This window comes from Coregonus clupeaformis, chromosome 24 (genome assembly GCF_020615455.1).
Source record: "Coregonus clupeaformis isolate EN_2021a chromosome 24, ASM2061545v1, whole genome shotgun sequence".
Classification (NCBI taxonomy): Eukaryota; Metazoa; Chordata; class Actinopteri; order Salmoniformes; family Salmonidae; genus Coregonus; species Coregonus clupeaformis.
The window spans coordinates 18,552,622-18,577,631 of record NC_059215.1 but is presented as its reverse complement, the minus strand read 5'-3'; the positions used below and the strand labels follow the sequence as shown (position 1 = coordinate 18,577,631).

At 43.2% G+C, this 25,010-nt stretch overlaps 1 protein-coding gene and 1 non-coding gene across 2 annotated transcripts; both read right to left on the bottom strand.

Annotated features, from left to right (window-relative positions):
* Positions 1-309: 309 nt before the first annotated feature.
* Positions 310-24,544, bottom strand: LOC121537936 (E3 ubiquitin-protein ligase MARCHF9). The gene is made up of 4 exons (XM_041845606.2): positions 22,682-24,544; positions 2,932-3,087; positions 2,233-2,425; positions 310-1,816 (listed from the first exon to the last, which is right to left on the bottom strand). The coding sequence occupies exons 1-4, from the start codon at positions 23,003-23,005 to the stop codon at positions 1,488-1,490; spliced, it is 1,002 nt and encodes a 333-aa protein (XP_041701540.1). The 5' UTR covers positions 23,006-24,544; the 3' UTR covers positions 310-1,487.
* Positions 5,488-5,561, bottom strand: trnas-uga. Its single transcript has one exon. It is a non-coding gene; the product is annotated as a tRNA-Ser (tRNA).
* Positions 24,545-25,010: the final 466 nt, after the last annotated feature.

Sequence of the window (25,010 nt, the reverse complement as noted above, 5' to 3'; positions counted from 1 at the left end):
TTATAATGTAATAATGGGTCTATGACAGAACATCTAATGTAATAATGGGCCTATGACAGAACATCTAATGTAATAATGGGCCTATGACAGAACTTCTAATGTAATAATGGGCCTATGACAGAACCTCTAATGTAATAATGGGCCTATGACAGAACTTCTAATCTCCATAAATTACCTACCTATATGTAATTGTATTTACAACATGAAGCAAGATACAACTTGCAAGAGGGCAATGTTAATAATCAGATGAATGAGCCACTCATTTCATACTGTGTAAGTAAATAAAAATAAAAAACAATGACACAGGAGTGAAATAGTGAATAGCAAGAGATTACATAGATCTCCATCTTTAATCCAACGCTTTACTTTTTATCAAATCTGAATCGTCAGCACACAGCAGCGAGTTAGTCATCTCTGTTTTAGCTGAAATAACACACTGCCATTTGACAGATTCAAAAAACAGTTTGGTGCAATGAAACCAGATGAATAAAAGCTCTTCTGAAAAAGCACCATTCTGAATAGAGCAAATTTGTAGAAGTGCTTAAATGTTACATGATGATGATGCTGCATAAAAAATTATATACCCATGCAAAATTCACCGTGAAATGTACAGATATCTTTATTGCAGAGAAGATAGGACTAGGAGTCATTTGAATGTTACTAAATTCATTATTTTCATTTTGTAGTATATCCCTTGATCCCTGTATTTATTGTTTGCAGTAATAACTGCTGTTTTCATATGATATCTTAGATATGATGTGTTCGTTGTCCTCCGGTCTGTAGCCTAATCATTGTTAGCTACAGCAATATTTCAGTACTGCAAAACTCGATAAATAAGAATTATTCAGTTGTTTGAAAATGCTTGGCGTGGCATAAGGAGTTTCAGGTATCTCCTTAAATCATACTCCCTTTAAAAAATTCTAAATGAGTAAAAAAGAAATCATACCAAAAAAACGCAGGAGAAAATAAAACTAAAACAAACATTTATTTATTTGTGCATCCTGAAATCGGGCCGAAAAATATCTGTTGTCACCTTGGATTACGTTGTTATAAAGCCTTGCATGTTTTACGTTGTTCATAATATCAGTTTTTCAATTATTACAAATGTGCATCTCTAAACAAACTCCTGGAAAGATCCTCATAGTTCAGTTTATTGTTGTTTCAGGGCATTCCCAAACATCCAACATATTGTCGCGAACCCGGGTCGCCCAGCCCTTAGGTAAACTCGCTAACCACTGCTCCAGTAGGATTAACCCACTTGGGAGGGATCATAATGAGCCTACCAAGGCAAAGGTCGTTACAATATCATAGTAGCTTGACTGCAGTGCCAGACATTGTCTTGTCTGTACATGTCCTTCCCTGGGCTGGGTATCGAAATCCAGTTCCTCAATGGTGTTGACAGAATCACTTGAAAGAACCGACCAGATTAAAAAAGAAAACAGGATACCCAGCTTTAGTCTTTTCTTCCAGCCCTTCCACGTTCAGTCTCATACCGTTGTCACCCTCATCACCACCTCCCGGTTGGCTGTGGAGCCAAAGCGTGGGTTGTGGGGCCGTAGCTGGCTGAGGATGTGCAGGATTGTGTAGCCACAGTGGTGGTCTAGAATAGTCCTGAACCTCCGGTTCCGTCTCCCACTGCCGCCACTACCCAGGCCATGGGAGTTACTCCGTGAGCCCCGACCCCCACCCTTACTGCTACTCAGCGGGTCCCCCAAGTCATTGGCTTTTATATAGTTCAATACTTTCCACTGCTGATTGACGGCCTGCCAGCGCTTGAATATTCGGTACACTGATGAGCCCTCGTGGATTATAAGGCCTGGGGAGAGAGAGATGTTTTTTTTTACAGATACGGGAAAAGGCAAGATATCCAATGGTTTTAAAGGCTTTTGCATGAAATACTTTCAGCAACTAATAAGTAAGAATCAGCCAACTACAATAGCACTAGTATATAACTGGCATTTGGCATAATCACACCGTGCAGATACGTAGCTAGTACCATCTGTTTTGAGGTTGGCAATGCACCATTTCACACAAAACAAATCTATCTACAAAGCTTTACGTGTGTGTGTGTGTCTGGGCGTGTGCATTTGTGTGCATGCCTGCCTGCCTGCCTGCCTGCCTGTCTGCCAGCCTGCGTGCCTGCGTGCATGTGTGTGTGTGTGCAGGTGCCTGTGCATGAGAACTTGTGTGACTGTGCCAACGGTCCAGTTTCATATGATTCATCCTCCTCACCTATGCACACAATGTCCATAAAGCCATACATGCCGTAGCAGATCTGGAAGAGCAGGTCCTGGCGCTGCCACTTGGCCGAGGGGCTGAGGGAGGACCAGATGAGCCAGGAGATGCTGGCGATGAGGAACAGGGAGCCCAGGATGATGGCAGCGATCTGGACCTTCTCAATCACTGTCAGGGAGATGGCCTGCCACTGAACAGAACAAACACGAGGGCCAAGAAAGGGACAGTAAGAAAGGGACGGTAAGGGACAATATGGTGAAGTCCAGTCCTCACACCTTCATCATTGCGAGTGCCCAAGATTTGTTCTACCAAAGTGAGTATCTGTAACGCCTAGACTCGTGCACCAGAGCAGAGCACTGCATACTCCTGATTGCGGTATTGTGCATTGTTTAAAAACAATGCATCAGCAGAAAACTGTGAGATAAAATCTGTAGCTACTAGAAAAAGATCCATTCATTTGGAAGATGAGAGTAGACCTAGTGCACAATGCACATACGACTGGAGTGGATGAGAGACCCCTAGCCCCTACACCCTAGACACTTGTGTAGATCTGAAAGGATAGGTATGAGCAATATGTTGAAAATCATGCAGTGGGAAAGGTGGTGCTACTACCATATTGTACTGCATGAAGTACCTAGGAGCTAGGGTCTCATTCTAGCGAGAGAATGAGGGGTTGGACGGACTGAGGAGATGTACCTGCAGTGGGTTCTTGGTGCTGATGGCCAGAACATGGTACTTGAAGTAACACAGCTCACAGCTCCAGGAGCCTCTCTCGCTGATCCAGCGGATGAGGCAGGGCTGGTGGGTGCAGCGCACAGAGCCCTTACAACGACACGGGCTCAGCAGCTCTCCCTGCATGAGACAGAGGGGTAGAATCAGAATTACTAGAACATATATTTCTATTCAAGTCAATGTTCTGTGATGTGCGTCTGAATTCAAAATATTTTGGGGAAAAAACAATATTGGATTATTGATAGCCCTCAATGTCTCTCCAAAGCTACTGGTTTGGTGTATGTCTGTCTGGCACACTCAGTAAAAAGACAATGGGTGGGTCCACACAGGTTGTGGGACCTTAACTCAACATCACAATCCTCCCACTTATTGTAGACTTTGAAACTGTAGGAAAGCAACTTTGAATGACCTATTGATTATTAAATAGAGTATCGTCCTCCTCTTCCACGATTTCCACCTTAGTAAATGTTGGCTAACTTCCTTCTTAAAATAAGTGCTGAAAACGTCAGTACTGTAGCTAAATGTCGAGATTGCTATATTACTCCTCATCAATGCTAAAATGATTCATGTCTAGGAATCATTAGTGCTAAAATGATTCATGTCTAGGAATCATTAGTGCTAAAATGATTCATGTCTAGGAATCATTAGTGCTAAAATTATTCATGTCTAGGAATCATTAGTGCTAAAATTATTAATGTCTAGGAATCATTAGTACTAAAATGATTCATGTCTAGGAATCATTAGTGCTAAAATGATTCATGTCTAGGAATCATTAGTGCTAACATTATGCATGTCTAGGAATCGTTAGTGCTAAAATGATTCATGTCTAGGAATCATTCGTGCTAAAATGATTCATGTCTAGGAATCATTAGTGCTCAAATTATTCATGTCTAGGAATCATTAGTGCTAAAATTATGCATGTCTAGGAATCATTAGTGCAAAAATGATTAATGTCTAGTAATCATTATAGGTAAAATGATTCATGGCTAGGAATCAATAGTGCTCAAATGATTCATGGCTAGGAATCATTCGTGCTAAAATTATTCATTTCTAGGAATCATTCGTGGTAAAATGATTCAGGCCTAGGAATCATTAGTGCTAAAATGATTCATATCAAGGAATCATTAGTAGATCACGTGGTAAAATGATTCAGGCCTAGGAATCATTAGTGCTAAAATGATTCATATCAAGGAATCATTAGTAGATCAATGCAGGCACCCATCTTGATGCTGGCCTATTGGCCAGAACGAGCCTATTAGGGCCCAGCAACATTGGCAGGGGTGCACAGAGATTTGAAATGCAGGCAGGTGAATGGGAGGTGACCCATTCAAAGCCTACTGTCCACACAGAATGTATCTCAAATTGGCGGCCTATTCCCTTTATAGTGCATGACTTTTGACTAGGACCCATAGGGCTCTGGTCAAAAGCAGTGCACTATATAGGGAATAGGTTGCCATTTGGGATGCAGAGACAGACTCTCAGTGAACTCAATCAATACAGGCCCTACTGCAGCACCTACGGCAAACATTGCCCTTTCAACAGACTGACTCTTGAGGAATAGGGATGTTGAGCGTTGTAGAAACATTTAAACAGTTATGTATGTATCTATTTTCACACATCTAAAATGGCTGAAGTTAAAGGCCCAGTGCAGCCAAAACTCTGTTTTTCCTGTGTTTTATATCATATTGTACAACAGCTGATAAAACTAACACTTAAAAGTGTGAACAAATTTGATCAGTGTTATTTTTTATCAGTGTTATTTCATGATAGTTGCTGGTTGAAAATACAATCTACACAGGACCTTCTAATCAGCAGGTTTGCATGAGCGGGAGTTTCGGCTTTCCATGGTGACATCACCATGCAGTAAATTGGTTACTAGACCAATAACAAAACTAGTTTTCAGTTTCACCCTCCCGACTCATACCACTCAGTCCTAGCATATTTTTTGCTTGAGAAATCGTATTTTTGCTAAAGAACTATTCTTGCCCATTTTAATGGAAATCTATTACAGTAATGTACTTAATTGTTACCCAGAAATGATTTGAAATTAATATAAAAAAGGCTGGATTGGGCCTTAAAAAGAGTAGCCTAGTCATTTGTCTGAATGCAGTTTCCTATTAATGGCTAGCAGCATCTACAGCAAACATCCCATCTGGTTAGATGGGAAGGAACGCAGGCTGCATCCTGAGTCTTCTCCCACTTTGCACACTCCCCGTCATGGATTTAAAATCATTACAATAGTGCAATATTAAAAACGACCCTCACTAATTAAGTTGGTTGTCTTGTATTTTTACATTTTAGTCATTTAGCAGACAGTCTTATAAATAAAATGCCATTTAGCAGACGCTTTTATCCAAAGCGACTTACAGTCATGCGTGCATACATTTTTGTGTATGGGTGGTCCCGTGGATCGAACCCACTACCTTGGCGTTACAAGCGCCGTGCTCTACCAGCTGAGCTACAGAGGACCACCACTTATCCAGAGCAACTTACAGTAGTAAGTGCATACATTTTCATACTGGTCTCCCATGGGAATCGAACCCACAACCCTGGCATTTCAAGTGCCATGCTCTACCAACTGAGCCACACGGGACCCACAACTTGCACAACTAACTTAATTCGTTTTTATTACTTTACACATTTATTTTGGGATCCGCCTGTAAATGGAATTTACCTGATGACGTGTGAGTGTTTAAGTGTTTATTTGGATCCCCATTAGCTTTTTGTTTATTTGGATCCCCATTAGCTTTTTGTTTATTTGGATCCCCATTAGCTATTTGTTTATTTGGATCCCCATTAGCTATTTGTTTATTTGGATCCCCATTAGCTTTTTGTTTATTTGGATCCCCATTAGCTATTTGTTTATTTGGATCCCCATTAGCTTTTTGTTTATTTGGATCCCCATTAGCTTTTTGTTTATTTGGATCCCCATTAGCTTTTTGTTTATTTGGATCCCCATTAGCTTTTGCAGCGGCAGCAGCTATTCTACCTGGATAAGGCGTGGAGAAGGAGTGTCTCATTTCATACAAGCGCATTTTGTCCACTTTCCGTTCTAGCAAAAATGTTGACCATTTTAATTGAAAACAATCACAGTAAGGTACTTCATTGTTACCCAGAAATGATTTGATATTGAGATAAAAACAGCTGTATTGTACCTTTAACATTGATTTCCCCCCTGGTTCCCTTGTTAAAAACGTGTTATTATAAGATACTTTCATTGACTAACCACATACCGATTTGAGTGGGGGAGAGGAGCTACTGGCCCTTCAGTCATAAACGTTATAATAACTGAACTGAAATTATAAAGACGTTATAATAACTGGGCTGACATTATAAAGACGATCTAGAGAAGGTCAGCAGAATATGAGGAACTGAATAAAAACTTAAACAAACATTTGTTGTACAGTAAAATGTCAAGCCAGGTAAAAGTAATCCAGTATATCCAACCACCCATCCATCCATCCATCCATCCATCCACCCACCCACCCACCCACCCATCCATCCACCCACCCACCCACCCACCCACCCACCCACCCACCCACCCACCCACCCATCCATCCAGGCACCCATCCAGTCTGAAGCAAATGCTGCCAGGCATTGCCCAGAGCCTTATATTTGGCTTGTATTCAAAATAAAAGGCTCTGGTACAGCCAATACTGAAGCTAGCTGTGTACACCAGTAAGTCAAGTGGAATGGTTGGTGATGGTGCACACATAGAACTAGAATTACTAGAACGGGCATAGCCCCTCAGACCACAGAACTAGATTATATTTCTATGCCTCATACCCCTTCACCCATCACCCACATTGACTTGAATGGGAATTCCCGTTCTAATTCCCGTTCTAAATGTTTTATCTCTATGGGTGATGGTGCACATGCCATGGAGTCCTCCTCTCCTGACAGTTCATAAGTACGTCCCACAGAGCAAGGTTATTATATTTGTAGAAGTAATTGGCCAACTGACAGGGACATGACTCTGTCCCCTGTTGTGACCCAATTAAATAATGAAATAACAATTAAATGACAAAGTGACTGGGACTAAGATAATAGCTCATCACTGTAAAAAATTATCTAGTTGTTTCAACTAATTATTATTAAGTAACTGGTTCCACAACTTTTCTTTTTTGTTTACTAAACTTTTCAGTCCAAGTGTTACCTGAACAAAAAAAATAGTTGGCACAAGCTCCAACTTTAGAAAACTTTAGCAAAAATTCAGTCAATTTAAAATCATGTGTTTGTTCAACTTGTCTCATTCACCTAGAAAATATTATTTGGGCATCTTACCTAAAAAATGCTGTGGAACTACAGAAGTCAGAAGTTTGGACACACCTACTCATTCAAGGGTTTTTCTTTATTTTTTACAATGTTTTACATTGTAGAATAATAGTGAAGACATCAAAACCATGAAATAACACATATGGAATCATGTAGTAACCAAAAAAGTGTTAATCAAAATATATTTTATATTTGAGATTCTTCAAATAGCCACCCTTTGCCTTGATGACAGCTTTGCACACTCTTGGCATTAACTCAACTAGCTTCATGAGGTAGTGACCTGGAATGCATTTCAATTAACAGGTGTGCCTTCTTAAAAGTTCATTTGTGGAATTTCTTTCCTTCTTAATGCGTTTGAGACAATCAGCTGTGTTGTGACAAGGGGGGGGGGTATACAGAAGATAGCCCTATTTGGTAAAAGACCAAGTCCATATTATGGCAACAACAGCTCAAATAAGCAAAGACAAACAACATTCCATCACTACTTTAAGACATGAAGGTCAGTCAATCTGGAAAATTTCAAGAACTTTGAACATTTCTTCAAGTGCAGTCGCAAAAACCATAAGGCGCTATGATGAAACGTGCTCTCATGAAGACCGCCACAGGAATGGAAAACCCAGAGTTACCTCTGCTGCATAGGATAAGTTCATTAGAGTTACCAGCCTCAGAAATTGCAGCCCAAATAAATGCTTCACAGAGTTCAAGTAACAGACACATCTCAACATCAACTGTTCAGAAGAGACTGTGTGAATCAGGCCTTCATGGTCGAATTGCTGCAAAGAAACCACTACTAAAGGACACCAATAAGAAGAAGAGACTTGCTTGGGCCAAGAAACACGAGCAATGGACATTAGACTGGTGGAAATGTGTCCTTTGGTCTGGAGTCCAAATTGGAGATTTTTGGTTCCAACCGCCGGGGCTTTGTGAGACGCGGTGTGGGTGAATGGATGATCTCCGCATGTGTATTTCCCACCATAAAGCATGGAGGACGAGGTGTTATGGTGTGGGGGTGCTTTGCTGGTGACACTGTCTGTGATTTTATTTAGAATTCAAGGCACACCACAGCATTCTGCAGCGATACACCATCCCATCTGGTTTGGGCTTAGTGGGACTATGTTAGATTAATTTGTATTTTAAGATATTTTAAGAATAATGACTAAAGGATTTCACCCCAAATACAGTATAAATGTGTAAACTGTGTTAGAATTATAATGTATTGTCAACCTACTAACAGAGGGGGGCGGGACTAAACATTCTAGGGTGAAGGGGACTGAGAAAACGGGTTACAAAAAGCCTCCTAAAGGTGGGCGGAGCAAAATGCCTTTGTGTGTCAAGGGGTATAAAACAGGAGTGTATGGGTTTTGGCGCCAGAGCTCTCCATGAATAAAAATACAGATCATTCTTGCTGGTTGTGGACCTTGAATCATTTATGATTAAAACCAGAGCCTTACAACCTCTGGTAATGATTCAAGCTTAGGTTGAATTAGAGATAGAAATTCTCATAACAGAGTGGTCCTTTGAGCGGAGCTTAAATACGTCTTTGTCGTTCTAAGGACACCGAAACCGTGCACGGGCGGATGATTGCATCCGTGGAGAATAGTCCTGGCCTTCGACGTTAAGGTTATAAACAGGCCGGTGATTACTCTTATGAACGATAAAGACGTTAATGAGTTTGAAAAAGCATTTAAATCCAAACTGCAAGGAAAAGGTCAATAATTTTTATTCGTGGATTTTGGTGAAATGATTTGAACTTGTATAAGAATAGTAATTCTTGTGAAGGGCAGAGAATAGTTACCAAAATCTCAAAGGAAGTATTAATTATTATGATGGAAGGAAGGAGGGTCCGTAATTGACCCTAGGTAAATAGCTATTACCAAAATAATCTAGTCTGAAATGACACGAGGTGAATGGCCATCACCAAAGTAAACTAGTTAATATTGAGATTGTACGAGGTACAGTGTTACGATATAAACAGGAAGGGGGATAATTTTCGTCGTGTGCTATGGATACATTAAACAGGTCAAAAGTCGTGCAAACAACTGGGGATTTGCTCTAACTCTGTCTGTTTCATGAAACTGGAGCAGTTACGACCTCTAGGTTACAAATAGGGTTAGCAAATGATTGTATAATGTTGTGTACGTGTGAGACTTGAGAATCCATCGGAATACGTGATAATTGTTTCAAGGAGGGACTGAATTAGTTGCGTGAGAAAAAATGGTTATCTGACTCCTTTCATGAAACCGGAGTTTTAAAAAAAACTCTGGGTTACGGGTAAAATAATTTTAAATGGTTAATTACAAAAACAGATCATAACATTGGCTCAAGAGACGCACTAATAATAGCTCCTAGGAAAATAATTCTGGATTGAATTATTACTAAACGGGGGGATTTCTTATTTTTCCACCATGGGAAATAAATATTCTAAAGAGGTCCGAGAATTAACGGGGGATAAAAGATATATGTTAGGAGGAGATCGAAGAAATATGTTTTATGGATCCATTTGGGAGAAGAGGTATGGATTTATTGGGCATCTCGGTGTGGAAAAGGTACAAGTTATGATTAAGCAGATGCATGTAAACTGTGGAACGGATTTGAAAAAAACAGCAAGGGGAGGGGCTAGAGACAGCGAGGGTCTTTTTGAAGCGCGAAGGAGAGAGGAAGTGCTTTATCTGTAACAAAGGAATATTTGGCAAGGGTGTATGGCCCCATGTAAATACTGTAACAGAACAGGTCATAACCATCGTGACTGCAGGGGTAAAGGAAAGGGCAGTGTCGGAGATAGGACAGTCTATTTTTTGGTTCAACGGGTAAAATGTTTGAAAAAATGATTCGTGTCGATTAAGAATTGGCTAAAAACACCACGAAGCGATTATTTGAGAGGTACCTATAAAATTCCAACGATATATACGTATGAACTTTCTCACCCAAAGCGTGGACGTCGTCATGAGTGAGAAAGTAGAGAATATTTACATTTGCATTTTTGGTCATTTGGCAGACGCTCTGGTCCGGAGCGACTTGCAGGAGCAGTGGGGGTTGGGTGCCTTGCTCGGGGGCACATCGGTAGATTTTTCGCCTGGTCGGCTCGGGAGTTGGAGCCGGCGACCTCTCGGTTGCTAACACGGTGCTCTTGGTTACTGGGCTACCAGCCGGCCGATATGAGTTTAAGGTTGTGCTGTTGTTTGATTAGGTGATAAGGTTATGTGATAAGGTTTAATGGGTAATTGGACCATAACTAAAGTGGTTATAGAAATAATGTATAAATAGTAGAGAGCCAATAGAGGGTTCCATTGAACTATTATGTTGTGTTGGGCATTTGAATGTCATAAGGTGAAATCTGTGTGTATGAGGGAATTCAACGACTGGTATGAATGATAACCGGATACTACTTAGTATTTGAAGGAAATCAATTCCACAAATTAACTTTTAACAAGGCACACCTGTTAAGAAGACGCACGTATTTAATGGGGAATGGGTGTAGGGAGAGAGAGTTTTTACGGGTATTAAAAGTTGCATTAGATAGCTTTAGTAGTATTCTAAATAGGTCTATGAAAATATGTTACAAGTACGAATGACATTATGTCCTAAGAAGGAAGATTTGTAGGGAAGGTCCCCGCGCCTCCCCCATAATGTAGGAAGGAGCAGGAGAGGGGGGGGAGAGGTGAGAGACAGTACATAGTTCAGATGGTAGGAATGTCATTAAGTGTATGCTTATCAACGATATCAAGTATTTGTTTTATTGATTGGGGCCGAATCAGAGAGAACGGTTAAAGAGATTGAATAGCGAACTGAAATGGGTTAGCGGGAAAATACAAATAGTTGGTAAATTTTAGAACGATAATTTATTTTCGTTATGGGGAAGCAAGTGGCATTGGCTGTTGTGCTGGGGGAATAGCGCCAGCCTGTGGTGGGTTCTGGATTTGTTATAAAGAAACTTATATTTTAAACTAAAGTGATGGAATAGGCTACAATTATAACATTATCAGTAAAAGGGCACAATATAATTTGTAATAGTTATTACAATCATTATTGATAGTTATTACAGTTATTATCATTGATTCAGTAATGATAGAAGGATAGTAGAGGAAAGGCAAGGGATTAAATCTCATTTAGGGAAATAAGAAGAGTATGAAATATTAGGGAGAAAATACCATTAACTGAGGGAACATTTGATGTAACCGTGATTGTATTGGCTAAAAACTGAAATATGACATTTACAGGGGGGACAGGAACAATAGAAGGGGAGACAGATTTTCCTAAGGGGTTGAACAAATAATTGATAATGGATCATTTGAGATGAGATCACATGTAGCAGATTTAGGGTAATCAATTAAATAATCATTGTATACTCGAGGAATTTTGAGTGGTTTTATGGATTAGTTATGAGGAATTAGATTGATACAAACATTATTGATGGGTTAGGACTGGGGATATCTGTATCATGTTTTGTGTGTACTACCATCTTTAGATTACTGATGGTAATTGAAGGTTAACAAAATGTATAACCAGGAGAAAGAGATCACCTTATCTCATTGGAATGTTGCTAAGGGTGAGGGGGAGCAGTAGTGAAGTTAGGCAGTATTTAGGTCATAAAAGGGAGCTACCAAATTAAGTTGAGCCTGGCTATCTTTGATTGTTGTTTTTCAATTGGGTTTTTCAAATAAAAAAAACAACACACCCAGCATGATGTTTATAAAGGGTTGTTATGTTGAATTTAGGGGATTTTCAACAGTTCATAGGTGGTATTTACTATGCTGTGGGATGGAACGGTTTGTTGGGGGATATTTGAACCTAAATTAATGCAATAAGCTGCAGTAATCAGAGGAATGTACAATTTAAGGCGAGACAGCTATTGCCTAGATCATTTATTTAGCAATAGGATCAGGAAGATAGGGACTAGAGAAAAAAAAAATAGATGAAGAATGATGAGCTTTTTGGTGATGATGGACTGCTGTAAAGCTTGGGTACTCCATTATGTACTGCATACTGGTAAATTAAGTGATCTTATCTATGGGAAGGCAATGGCAGCCCATGGTAAAATCATTTGGAACTCTGAGGAGGAAGAACAGTTTATGTTGTTGCTCTCTTCCCAAACAGTCTTAGCTTTTCATACATGTCTCAGGGAGGTTACCAAAATGGTAGAGAGTAAATAGGGATATGACATTGGTCATGATTTAAAGATGGTGAGTTTTTTTTGGTGGGCTATTAGATATATCTGGGTTAATCACGAATAAAGAGGCAAAAGACAGTCTCAAAAATGAAAGGCATGGCAATTGGTTGATAAATTACCTAAGTGATTGTTTAGGTAGGTGGTAATATTGACACATGAGCAGAGCTATGTGTCAAGAGGGGGGAAGAGGCTAATGGTAGGATTAAATAATATACGAAGGAGAGGACAAAATACTTTTTTTAAAACAATTTTTTTAGATACAGTCTAGAAAGAGAATGCAGTCAGAAATTGTTAGATTAATCTGAACATGTGTGAAGATAGTTTATTAACCACACCCGTATGTCAGAGGTTTTTTGCCCCACAGGTGAACTAAAGGAGAAGGTGACCCACTCTATCTAACCAGGTGACTGGTGAGCATCCAGTCACTAGAAGAATAACTGGAAGGAGGCCTGTTGGGAAGGGCCCTATCAGGTTATATTGGTCACTGCCTTGGCTATTAGAATAGCAGAGAGAGTAACCTGGGTCCATGTTACCCACTGCAAGAGGTAAGACCACATACAAGCACCACTGAAACACACACAGAATTGGAGAGCAAAACTGGACCAATAAGGTCCGGGGATCACCTCTGTCAACGAAGATCTCCTACCCCGACCTATCATCACTGTAGTGTGTTCTTAGGGTGTGAGTATGGGGTGGTACCAAGCAGAAGGACTAAAGGCAGGAGAGGGTTGGCGGTTTTTGGGAATATGGGTGACCCTGAGCTGCATCATAGTCTCGGCAATAGTCTTGGTATGTCAAGATCCACCCCCACCTCGCACCAATTACGCTATGGCCTTACCATTATTAAGAAATAAAAGGGAAGCGACCCGACATACTGACCGTCAAGGACGAGTGATCTACAAAATAGGAGTCAGAGAAGGGTGGGAGTAAGATTCAAAATTAGGATTAGGGATCTTATCAGGATGGATAAGCAAGCAACGTGGGATTATAAGATCCCATTGTATTTATGTTCAGCTCCCTCGGCGGATTGTTCCTGGGCTCAGGTATTTAGAGATACTGGGGGACGGAGATATGAGACGGGGGGGTGGGGGGGGGCTGGACGTCCAGATGGAGGATAAGAAGGTATAATGACATCCCCACGGAGATGGTAGTAACAATAGTAAAGGTCACTAAAGAGGACGTGAAAATAACTTACTGGGCTTGCGCGGACGAATACGGACAGGATACTTGTCTAAGATTACATTTGATGGAGTCAAAAGATATGGAGGGAACAGGTACTGTCATTAATCCATTAATAGCAATAGATCAGTCAAGGGATGACGGAGTCAATTCAACTAACCCGTCCACTATGAAAGATTTTCTCCTCCAAGAATGGAACCAAGGGGAAGTGGAGGGGGTCCCTGATGAGAATCTCTGGTTAAAGTGGATGAAGTACACCGCTAGGGCCTTGGGGGAGACCAATTGTTATGCATGCTCCATTGGGCGACCGACAATGTTGACCGCCCTAATGCCAAAGGCAATGTTTCCCTGTGTATTAGACCTGGGGTCCAATCAAAAGAGCCCAATTGCACAGGGATTGGGCTGGCAAAGTTGACTTACTCAACGCCAGCCCACCTAGATTCACTTTAACTCCTGGCGAATACCAGTGTTACAGACATAGAAATGGCACCCGTAACTTGGGTGATTTTGATGGCTGTAAAGAGATAATTAATGTGACTGATTTAGATAAGGAAGGGAGGGGAAAAATTAGGAACCTTACCATCCCTCTGACTGATGTGTGGTGGGCATGTATTAACAAAGGGAGCATTCGACAGACATTACCAGAAGGATGGGTGGGTACTTGTGCACCAGTATTGTTGGTCCAAACCTGTAAGAATTAGTCATCAAAGACCAGTGACAGGAAGAATAATCAGGAGGAGGAGAAATATAGGTCAGGAAGGAAATAGCCCAATTTGGATAGATGGTATAGGCATCCCCAGGGGTGTTCCAGACGAATACAAAGCTATGAACATTTTTCTGATGGGTGACAATAAACAAGAATGTGGATTGGATAAATTATATCTATTACAACCAACAACGATTTATTGACCAGACTAGAGATGCAGTAAAGGGGATCTCCGAGCGATTATCCGCCATCCCGCTCATAACTTAGTAGAGGTTAGTTCTAGATCAGGCAGAAAGGGCCGGTGTCTATAGAATGATAAGCCATTGTTGCACATTTATCCCTAACAACACCACACTGGATGGGACAGTCACCAGAGCTCTTACAGAATTAACTGCACTAAGTGAAGAATGAACTGAGAACTAAGAAGTTAGTACATCGTGGATAGGGTGGTTTGATTAAATATTTGGTCAATGGAAAACCATAGCAGCCACCATCTTAGGAGCGGTCAGTGTTTGTATGGGTATTCTTGTATTATGTGGTTGTTGTCTTGTTCCCTGTGTCCGAGGATTGGTGAGTCAGGCATGGGTGAAATGCAGTATCTAAACAATGATGAGAGATGGACTGACTCCGGACTCTGACCAGGGGAATGTGGAAAACGATCCTCCAGGCTTGGTGGATGACGAGGATTTGGACCCTGAAAGACCGCAATTGGATGAAATGTTTATTAGTTCTGACATGATATCTGAGATTAATCATGCTTGTAAAATACATTTATCCTGAATGTGAAGACATTTAGTCAAAGGGGTGGATTGTTAGATTAATTTGTATTTTAAGATATTTTAAGAATAATGACTAAAGGATTTCACCCCAAATACAGTATAAATGTGTAAACTGTGTTAGAATTATAATGTATTGTCAACCTACTAACAGAGGGGGGCGGGACTAAACATTCTAGGGTGAAGGGGACTGAGAAAACGGGTTACAAAAAGCCTCCTAAAGGTGGGCGGAGCAAAATGCCTTTGTGTGTCAAGGGGTATAAAACAGGAGTGTATGGGTTTTGGCGCCAGAGCTCTCCATGAATAAAAATACAGATCATTCTTGCTGGTTGTGGACCTTGAATCATTTATGATTAAAACCACAGCCTTACAACCTCTGGTAATGATTCAAGCTTAGGTTGAATTAGAGATAGAAATTCTCGTAACAGACTATCATTTGTTTTTCAACAGGACAATGACCCAACACACCTCCAGGCACTGTAAGGGCTAATTTACCAAGATGGAGAGTGATGGAGTGCTGCATCAGATGACCTGGCCGCCACAATCCCCCAACCTCAACCCAATTGAGATGGTTTGGGATGAGTCGGACCGCAGAGTGAAGGAAAAGCAGCCAACAAGTGCTCAGCATATGTGGGAACTCCTTCAAGACTGTTGGAAAAGCATTCCAGGTGAAGCTGGTTGAGAGAATTCCAAGAGTGTGCAAAGCTGTCATCAAGGCAAAGGGTGGCTATTTGAAGAATCACAAATATAAAATATATATTTTGATTTGTTTAACACTTTTGGTTACTACATGATTTCATATGTATTATTTCATAGTTTTGATGTCTTCACTATTATTCTACAATGTAGAAAATAGTAAAAATAAAGAAAAACCCTTGAATGAGTAGGTGTGTGTCACGGACTTCCTTCTGGCTCGGGCAGGCTTCGGCGTTCGTTGTCACCGGAGTTCTAGCTGCTGCCGCTCTATGTTAGATGTTTCTATGTTCACTTGATTGTTGTCTGTTGTTGCGCACCTGTTCCCCATTATGTTAGTTTGTCTGCCTATTTAACCTGTACACGTCCACTGTTTGGTGTGCGTGTTTATTGTATGTACGAGTGTCATTAGTGTGAGCGGGTTTTGCTCCTCCTTTGTTGTTTTGGAGGATTTTCTTTGTATTTCTTTACTACTCAGTAAAGTGGTTCTTCATCTCATTCTGTGTCCTGCGCTTGACTCTGGCCTACCACATTCCACCGACATTCGTGACAGAAACACGCACCACTATGGAGTCAGCAGGAGCAGCCGGAGTAACCGAGACGATGGAGCAACAAGTCCATCGTCAGGAAATCATGATTCAGACACTCGGGGTCACCATGGAACGAGTATTCCAGACAATGGAACGATGGGAGAGAGGTGGTTTCTCGTCACCATCTCCAACCACTCAACCACCTACAACACTGGTCAGCGCTTCGCCATCTGGGTCCAGTGGGATTCGGTTCTCGCTCCCAAGGGCATATGACGGAACACCTGCCGGGTGCCAGGGATTTCTCCTCCAGGTCGAGCTGTACCTGGCCACCATTCACCCGGCGCCCTCGGGATACGAGAGCGTGTCCGCCCTCATCTCCTGTCTATCAGGGAAGGCGCTGGAGTGGGCCAACGCCGAGTGGGGAGGAATAGACGCACGTACTGTCCGCTACAAGGATTTCACCCGCCGCTTCCGGGCGGTATTCGATCATCCACCAGAGGGGAGGGTGGTGGGTGAACGTCTGTTCCATCTATGACAGGAGATGAGGAGCGCGCAGGAGTTCGCGCTGGAGTTCAGAACTTTAGCAGCCAGCGCGGGATGGAATGAGAGGGCCCTGATCGACCAGTATCGCTGCAGCTTAAGGGAGGACGTCCGTTGGGAGCTGGCCTGCAGGGACACCGTTCTCACCCTGGACCAACTGGTGGACATGTCCATCAGGTTGGATAACCTGTTGACAGCCCGCGGATGTTCTGATCAGGGGCTGTCCATTCCATCCTCCAGCACCTCCAAGTCTACCCCCATGGAGCTCGGAGGTGCTGCGGTTAGGGAGACGGGAAGAGGGACCGCCCCCTGCACCAACTGTGGCCGCAGAGGACACACTGCTGGTCAGTGCAGGGGAGGGTCCTCAGGAGGTCGAGGCAGCAGGCAGGGCACTGGTCGACCGTCTCAGGTGAGTAGGCACCCGACTCACCCAGAGCCTCCTGTTGCTAATTTGTGTATAGATATTTTTTTTCCGGAAGTTTCCCTCCATTCCCAGCATAAGGCGCTAGTACATTCAGGCACGGCTGGGAATTTTATTGATCGCCAGTATGCTCGTAGTTTAGGGATTCCTACTGTGTCTGTTGATAAACCTTTCCCTGTGCACGCTTTAGATTGTCGCCCGTTAGGGTTAGGCATAATCAGGGAGGTCACCACCCCACTTCTGATGAGGACACAGGGGGGTCATGAGGAGAGGATTAGCCTCTATCTGATTGATTCTCCTGCGTATCCTGTGGTGTTGGGACTTCCCTGGTTAACCATTCATGACCCCACGATTTCATGGCAACAGAGGGCTCTTAAGGGATGGTCCGGTCAGTGTTCAGGGAGGTGTGTAGGAGTTTCCTTGGGGGCAACCACGGTGGAGAGTCCAAACCAGGTTTCCACTATGCACATTCCTGCCGAGTATGCTGATTTGGCTATCGCCTTCAGTAAAAAGAGGGCGACTAAATTACCACCTCATCGTCCGGGGGATTGCGCGATAAATCTCCAGGTAGGAGCTGCACTTCCCCGGAGTCACGTGTATCCTTTGTCTCAGGAGGAGAAGGCGGCTATGGAGACATATGTCACTGAGTCTCTGAGACAGGGATACATTCGGCCATCCACTTCACCTGTCTCCTCAAGTTTCTTTTTTGTGAAGAAGAAGGATGGTGGCTTACGCCCGTGCATTGATTACAGTGGCTTAAATCAGATTACCATCAAGTACAGCTATCCATTACCCCTGATAGCTAGTATGACGGAATCATTGCACAGGGCACGCTTCTTCACAAAACTGGATCTCAGGAGCGCGTACAACCTAGGGCGTATCCGGGAGGGAGATGAGTGGAAGACGGCATTTAGTACCACCTCTGGACATTATGAGTATCTTGTCATGCCATACGGGTTAATGAATGCTCCATCAGTCTTCCAATCATTTGTGGATGAGATTTTCAGGGACCTGCACAGACAAGGGGTAGTGGTGTATATTGATGACATACTTATATACTCCACTACCAGGGCCGAGCATGTGTCCCTGGTGCGTAAAGTGCTTGAAAGACTGTTGAAGCATGACCTGTATGCTAAGGCAGAGAAATGCCTCTTCTTTCAGGAGTCCATCTCCTTCCTAGGGTACCACATGTCCGCGTCTGGGGTGAAGATGGAGAGTGACCGCGTTTCGGCCGTGCGTAATTGGGCGACTCCAACCACGGTAAAGGAGGTGCAGCATTTCTTGGGGTTTGCCAACTACTACCGGAGGTTTATCCGGGGCTTTGGTCAGGTAGCGGCTCCCATTACCTCGTTGCTGAAGGGGGGACCGGTGCATCTGCGGTGGTCAGCTGAGGCGGACAGGGCTTTTAGTTGCCTGAAGGAGCTGTTTACCTCGGCTCCAGTGCTGGCTCATCCGGATCCCTCCTTGGCCTTCACGGTTGAGGTGGACGCGTCCGAGGCTGGGATAGGCGCTGTACTTTCTCAGCGCTCGGGCACGCCACCCAAGCTCCGCCCCTGTGCTTTCTTTTCGAAGAAGCTCAGCCCGGCGGAGCGCAACTATGATGTGGGGGACTGTGAGTTGTTGGCGGTGGTCAAAGCCCTGAAGGCGTGGAGACATTGGCTTGAGGGGGCTAAACACCCTTTTCTCATTTTGACTGACCACCACAATCTGGAGTACATCCGAGCGGCGAAGAGGTTAAACCCTCGCCAGGCAAGGTGGTCCATGTTTCTAACCCGTTTTGTTTTCACCCTTTCTTACAGGCCGGGCTCCCAGAATGCTGAGGCAGATGCTCTGTCCCGACTGTATGACACGGAGGAGAGTTCCGTGGAGCCCACTCCCATACTTCCGGCGTTGTGTCTGGTGGCACCGGTGGTGTGGGAGGTTGACGCGGACATCAAGCGGGCGTTACGTAACGAACCCTCTCCTCCCCAGTGTCCAGAGTGTCGTAAGTATGTACCGTTAGAGGTCCGCGATCGTTTGATCTATTGGGCTCACACGTCACCCTCCTCTGGTCATCCTGGCATCGGTCGGACAGTGACCTGTCTTAGTGGGAAGTACTGGTGGCCCACCTTAGCCAAGGACGTGAGGGTTTATGTTTTTTCCTGCTCGGTGTGCGCCCAGTGTAAGGCTCCTAGACACTTGCCTAGAGGGAAATTACAACCCCTACCCGTTCCACAGCGACCGTGGTCCCACCTATCGGTGGATTTTATGACTGATCTTCCTTCCTCAAGGGGGAACACAACCATCCTGGTCCTGTCGCCTCCTTCCTCTGTCCGGACACCCTACGGCCCTACAAACTGCCGAGGCCCTGTTTACACACATCTTCCGGCACTACGGGGTGCCTGAGGATATAGTGTCTGATCGGGATCCCCAGTTCACCTCAAGGGTGTGGAAGGCGTTCATGGAACGGTTGGGGATCTCGGTTAGCCTTACCTCAGGTTTTCACCCCGAGAGTAACGGGCAGGTGGAGAGAATTAACCAGGAGGTGGGTAGGTTTCTGAGGTCGTATTGCCAGGACCGGCGAGGGAGTGGTCGGATTTTCCTACCCTGGGCAGAGATGGCTATAAAGCGCCAACCGCCACTCTCAACTGACCTCACACCATTCCAGTGTGTGTTAGGTTATCAGCCGGCCCTGGCACCGTGGCATCAGAGCCAGATCGAGGTACCTGCGGTGGACGAGTGGGTTCGGCGCTCGCAGGAGACCTGGGACGCTAACGAGCGCCTGCAGCGGGCCAGCAGGCGTCAGAAGGCGAGCGCCGACCGCTACCGCAGTGAAGCTCCGGTGTATGCACCGGGGGACCGGGTCTGGCTCTCGACCCGAAACCTGCCCCTTCGCCTGCCCTGCCGGTAGTTGGGTAGGCGGTTTGTGGGCCCATTTAAAGTCCTGAGGAGATTGAACGAGGTATGTTATTGGTTACAACTTCCTGTTAATTATCGTATTAACCCCTCATTCCATGTGTCTCGGATTCTGCCGAGACTGCCCTTCCTTCTGGCTCGGGCAGGCTTCGGCGTTCGTCGTCACCGGAGTACTAGCTGCTGCCGCTCTATGTTAGATGTTTCTATGTTCACTTGATTGTTGCGCACCTGTTCCCCATTATGTTAGTTTGTCTGCCTATTTAACCTGTACACGTCCACTGTTTGGTGTGTGTGTTTATTGTATGTACGAGTGTCATTAGTGTGAGCGGGTTTTGCTCCTCCTTTGTTGTTTTGGAGGATTTTCTTTGTATTTCTTTACTACTCAGTAAAGTGGTTCTTCATCTCATTCTGTGTCCTGCGCTTGACTCTGGCCTACCGCATTCCACCGACATTCGTGACAGTGTGACCAAACTTTTGACAGGTACTGTAGTTACACACACAGTGCTTTTAACATAGTCCTTCTAACATGGAGTTCATTAAGTTGAAGTGGTGGAAAGCGGTGCTGAAAGAGAGGTTCATATCATGTCAGTCTAAAGAAGATTGATGCTACTTTTAAATCACTGTTAAAATGTCTTCTGAATATGTTTGTTTGCCTCTGCTTCATAGTCTATTCACTGAAGGCCCGATCAACTAGCCTGAGAACCAGACCATGTGGTACAGCTGGCCAGAGCCAGGTAACTGATCAATGTGTCTTAAAGGTTTAATGCAGCCGTTTTTTTCTCAATGTCAAATAATTTCTGGGTAACCATATAGTAACTAACTGTGATTGTTTTAAATTAAAATGGTGAAAAATATACAAAAATAGCTTCTTAGCAAAGAGCAATTTCTCAAGCAAGAATTTTGCTATAGGACTGTCTGTGAGTGGTCTGAGTGGGGAGGGGAAAACAGAACATTTGCTGTTATTGGCAGAGAGGTTCGAAACTCTCTTTCTTATTGGTCTATTAAGTAATTCACTGCCTGGTGATGTCAACAGGCAGGCCAAAATGTCATCCCACCAAAACAGACTGAAATTTCAGGCAGTCTTTTCTTACACTAAAAGAGCATGATCATCATTATCACAATATTATTCCAACCTCATAGTGTGGAAATACATTTTTATATTTATTTAACTAGGCAAGTCAGTTAAGAACAACCCGGACGACGCTGGGCCAATTGTGTGCCGCCCTATGGGACTCCCAATCACGGCCGGTTGTGATACAGCCTGGAATCTAACCAGGGAGTCTGTAGTGACGCCTCAAGCACTGAGATGCAGTGCCTTAGACCACTGTGCCACTCGGGAGCCCTTTATACATTGAGTGTATAAAACATTAAGAACACCTTCCTAATATTGAATTGCCCTCAGAACAGCATCAATTCATTGGGGCATGGACTCTACAAGGTGTTGAAAGCGTTCCACAGGGATGCTGGCTCATGTTGACTCCAATGCTTCCCACAAACCGGTGTGCCTGCCACCTACTACCATACCCTGTTCAAAGGCACTTAAATATTTTGTCTTGCCCATTCATCCTCTGAATGGCACATACACAATCCATGTCTCAATTTTCTCAAGGCTTAAAAATGTTTCTTTAACCTGTCTTCTCCCCTTCATCTACACTGCTTGAAGTGGATTTAACAAGTGACATCAGTAAGGGAACATAGCTTTCACCTGGATTCACCTGGTCAGTCTATGTCATTGAAAGAGCAGGTGTTCTTAATGTTTTGTACACTCAGTTTATATATAAATCACGTTTTTGACTGCACTGGGCCTTTAAGGTTAAATTACAGGTGTAAAAAAACTGCCTGTTCCTTTCTGTAGTTTTTCATTTCTGCAATGTCCCATTGAGTTTGCAGATGCTATGAATTAGCACCTACTGTAGATTGTAATAACACTATGACAAACATAACATTTTAGAAAGTGATTAAGTGGTGATTTCCATCTGTGCTCCAGTGGCACGTACACCATAGCTAATTATCTCAAGACCATGATTATCCAGCTCAGCCAGGCTGTACTGTTTCTGCACATCTGTTGTGTCAAGCTTTGGCTGAGGACCAAATATTTGTTCATTGTTCTGCATCATGCCTATACTTTCCTTGGCTTATAGGCCCACAAACATAGCCTGGGTACCAGTCCGTTTTTTCCGCTCTTCTGCCATTCGTTACAAGTTCATTGCCAGGACAATTATTATTCACGTTTACACGTGGACCGTGACATCAGTCATGCGATAATCCACGTTTTTGTATAGAGTACTACAAGAAAAATAATAGTTGTCAGTATTTTCTCAACCAAATCAATTTGTCAACACAGAACACACCAACTCAAAACTGGTCAAAATATAGCCAGGGCATATAGGTTAACTATAGGCCTATAGGTGCACTAACATTCAGCACCATGGACAGCGTAGGGCTATTGCCTATGGTCCAATTGAGCAGTGTTGTGTTGTGGCGCGAAAAGCGGGACAACGTGAAGGCGTATGTATCTATCTGGGACAGTACCTGTTCTGGGCCCTGGAAGCAGATACGACAGCGCAGGCTGCTTGCGGTGCTGGTGAGCGACACGGCGTCCATGCCTACTTGCAGTTTGGGGCCCTTCTCCTCAAAGCCCAGGCTCCGAGGTCGAGGTTCCGTCCCGTAATACTCCTCCTCGTCATCCCGGGAGGAGCAGTCCACAAAGGGAGGCCAGCCGCAGCCGCCCATCCCTAGACCCCGCATGCTGGACCCTCTATCTGCGTCGGATCTGTCGGGCTGTCTCGAATTGTCTCGCATAAAAACCAGTACTTTCAGTTCATTGAAAAACATTCGGATCCGATATTTGAACATTTTTGACTACATTAATTCTTCAGAAGGGAATGAAACCTATTTGACAATAAGGTGTCATCAAGAAAAGAGAAAATATGTATTTGATTTAGAAATGTTATTATTGTTATTATTATTATTATTATTATACTTATTATTATTATTATTGGTATTATTATTGTTGTTATTATTTTTAGCCAATTATTGTACTACATAGGCTATGGCTATTTTTCACCAATACATCTTCTGAATAACATCACTGATAAGCTTAAAAAACCTGTAGGTTAGGCCTACCCTACTGTAAATATGCTGTCAAATGGTAAGAAATAAAGGACCACGTCTTGGTTGTTGTCTCTCTGATGGCATGTGTTTCTAAAACAATGCGGAAGAGAGATTTTCCTCTTAAGAAGCTCAAGACACTCAATATTCATTACCGAACAACTCTGCGAATGCAGCCTAGTTATATGTTTCCTCCACACCTACCACCACAAATACGTGACAGGCCTATAACGTACAATTTCAGAGTCCATTGCCTGCACTATCGATCTTAATTCTACACAACGTCAAATGCATTGCAGTTGGGGTTTGCAGCAAAAATCCATGTTTTGCTACCCAAAGCAGAAGACAGCCAGAGTGTGACTAGTGGAAGAGAGAGCAACGTAGAGCCATAATAAAATGTAGAACGAGGTGACGTAGAGCCATAATAGAATGTAGAACGAGGTGTAAAAAACAACAACATTCCATTTCCAGCCACACAGTCATATCTGAGACTGTTGTCAAGAATCATAATCCAAAAGGTTGCCGACAAAACGATATAATGGAAGTTAGGTGAAGACGTGTGATTATATCGTTTTTTTATTGTTCTTAAGTAGCATCCCAGCGGTCAGATCATGATTATAATTTTTTGTCTATTCCTCCTCGGTAATGTTTCGAATTGATCCATCAAGAATGATCCACCCCATTGCACCCAACGTCCACCCAGAGTGGATCCAATTTACAATCCAGTGAATTTGCATGTTAAGTATAGCTGTAAATACAGCCACCCAAAACAGCGATACATCACATCTTCATTTGATATCCATCAGCATTTCTCTTCTGTGTCTTTTATCTTTGCGTTGAAAATATGGTGCACTGAAATTTGAGAATAACAGACCAGAATTCAAAACAACAGTTGCTGCAATCTTTTAATTACAGACCCATAGATAGAGATGTCTACGCATCCGAGAGGGCAATTACAGCGGTAATGCCATTGATATGGTAGGCTAGCCTCTCAGATGGTGACGATGAGGATGATAGCCTACTGCTCGATCGCGCTGCCTGATTTATCCTCGAAATGGTCGACTTTGATAGTGAACCAACGCAGCACCTATACTTCCGGAATTAATTCTAGCCTACTAGAATGAAAAACGTTATGACACTCCTATAATTTTCATATTTTCCACTCTACAGTCATTAGTCTGTTTCTTCTGTATGATATGGATGCACCCTCTCTGGATCCCTGTAGTTAGGGATGGGGAGGGCAGATTCCGTTTGGCTGTTGTAGTGACAGGAGACGCTGTCGCTGTCCAAGGTGCTGATCTCGCCTAGTGACGTCTACAGTCACAGTGTCACATGGACTACTACACTCCCGGGAAATATAAAGGATGATGCCTGCCTGAACGTTTCTTTCTTTCTTTCTTTCTTTCTTTCTTTCTTTCTTTCTTTCTTTCTTTCTTTCTTTCTTTCTTTCTTTCTTTCTTTCTTTCTTTCTTTCTTTCTTTCTTTCTTTCTTTCTTTCTTTCTTTCTTTCTTTCTTTCTTTCTTTCTTTCTTTCTTTCTTTCTTTCTTTCTTTCTTTCTTTCTTTCTTTCTTTCTTTCTTTCTTTCTCTCTCGCTCTCTCTGTGCGTGCCGGTGATGTTACGAATTCACTTCCCTTCTTTTCCAACATTCTTTCTTAGACCTGTTTCTACACTCCGCATAATCAACGACATTTGATCTATGGGGTCTGTCTAATTCGACCAGGACACTTTATCATTAATACACCAGCAAC

What these genes read in the sequence shown, in the direction of transcription:
- LOC121537936 (XM_041845606.2), bottom strand. Translation starts at nt 23,005, where the DNA reads ATGTTCAAATATCGGATCCGAATGTTTTTCAATGAACTGAAAGTACTG. An exon ending in GCTTCCAGGGCCCAGAACAG is followed by an intron (nt 3,088 to 22,681) that starts GTACTGTCCCAG and finishes TGTCTCATGCAG; the next exon opens with GGAGAGCTGCTGAGCCCGTG. An exon ending in TATGGACATTGTGTGCATAG is followed by an intron (nt 1,817 to 2,232) that starts GTGAGGAGGATG and finishes CTCTCTCCCCAG; the next exon opens with GCCTTATAATCCACGAGGGC.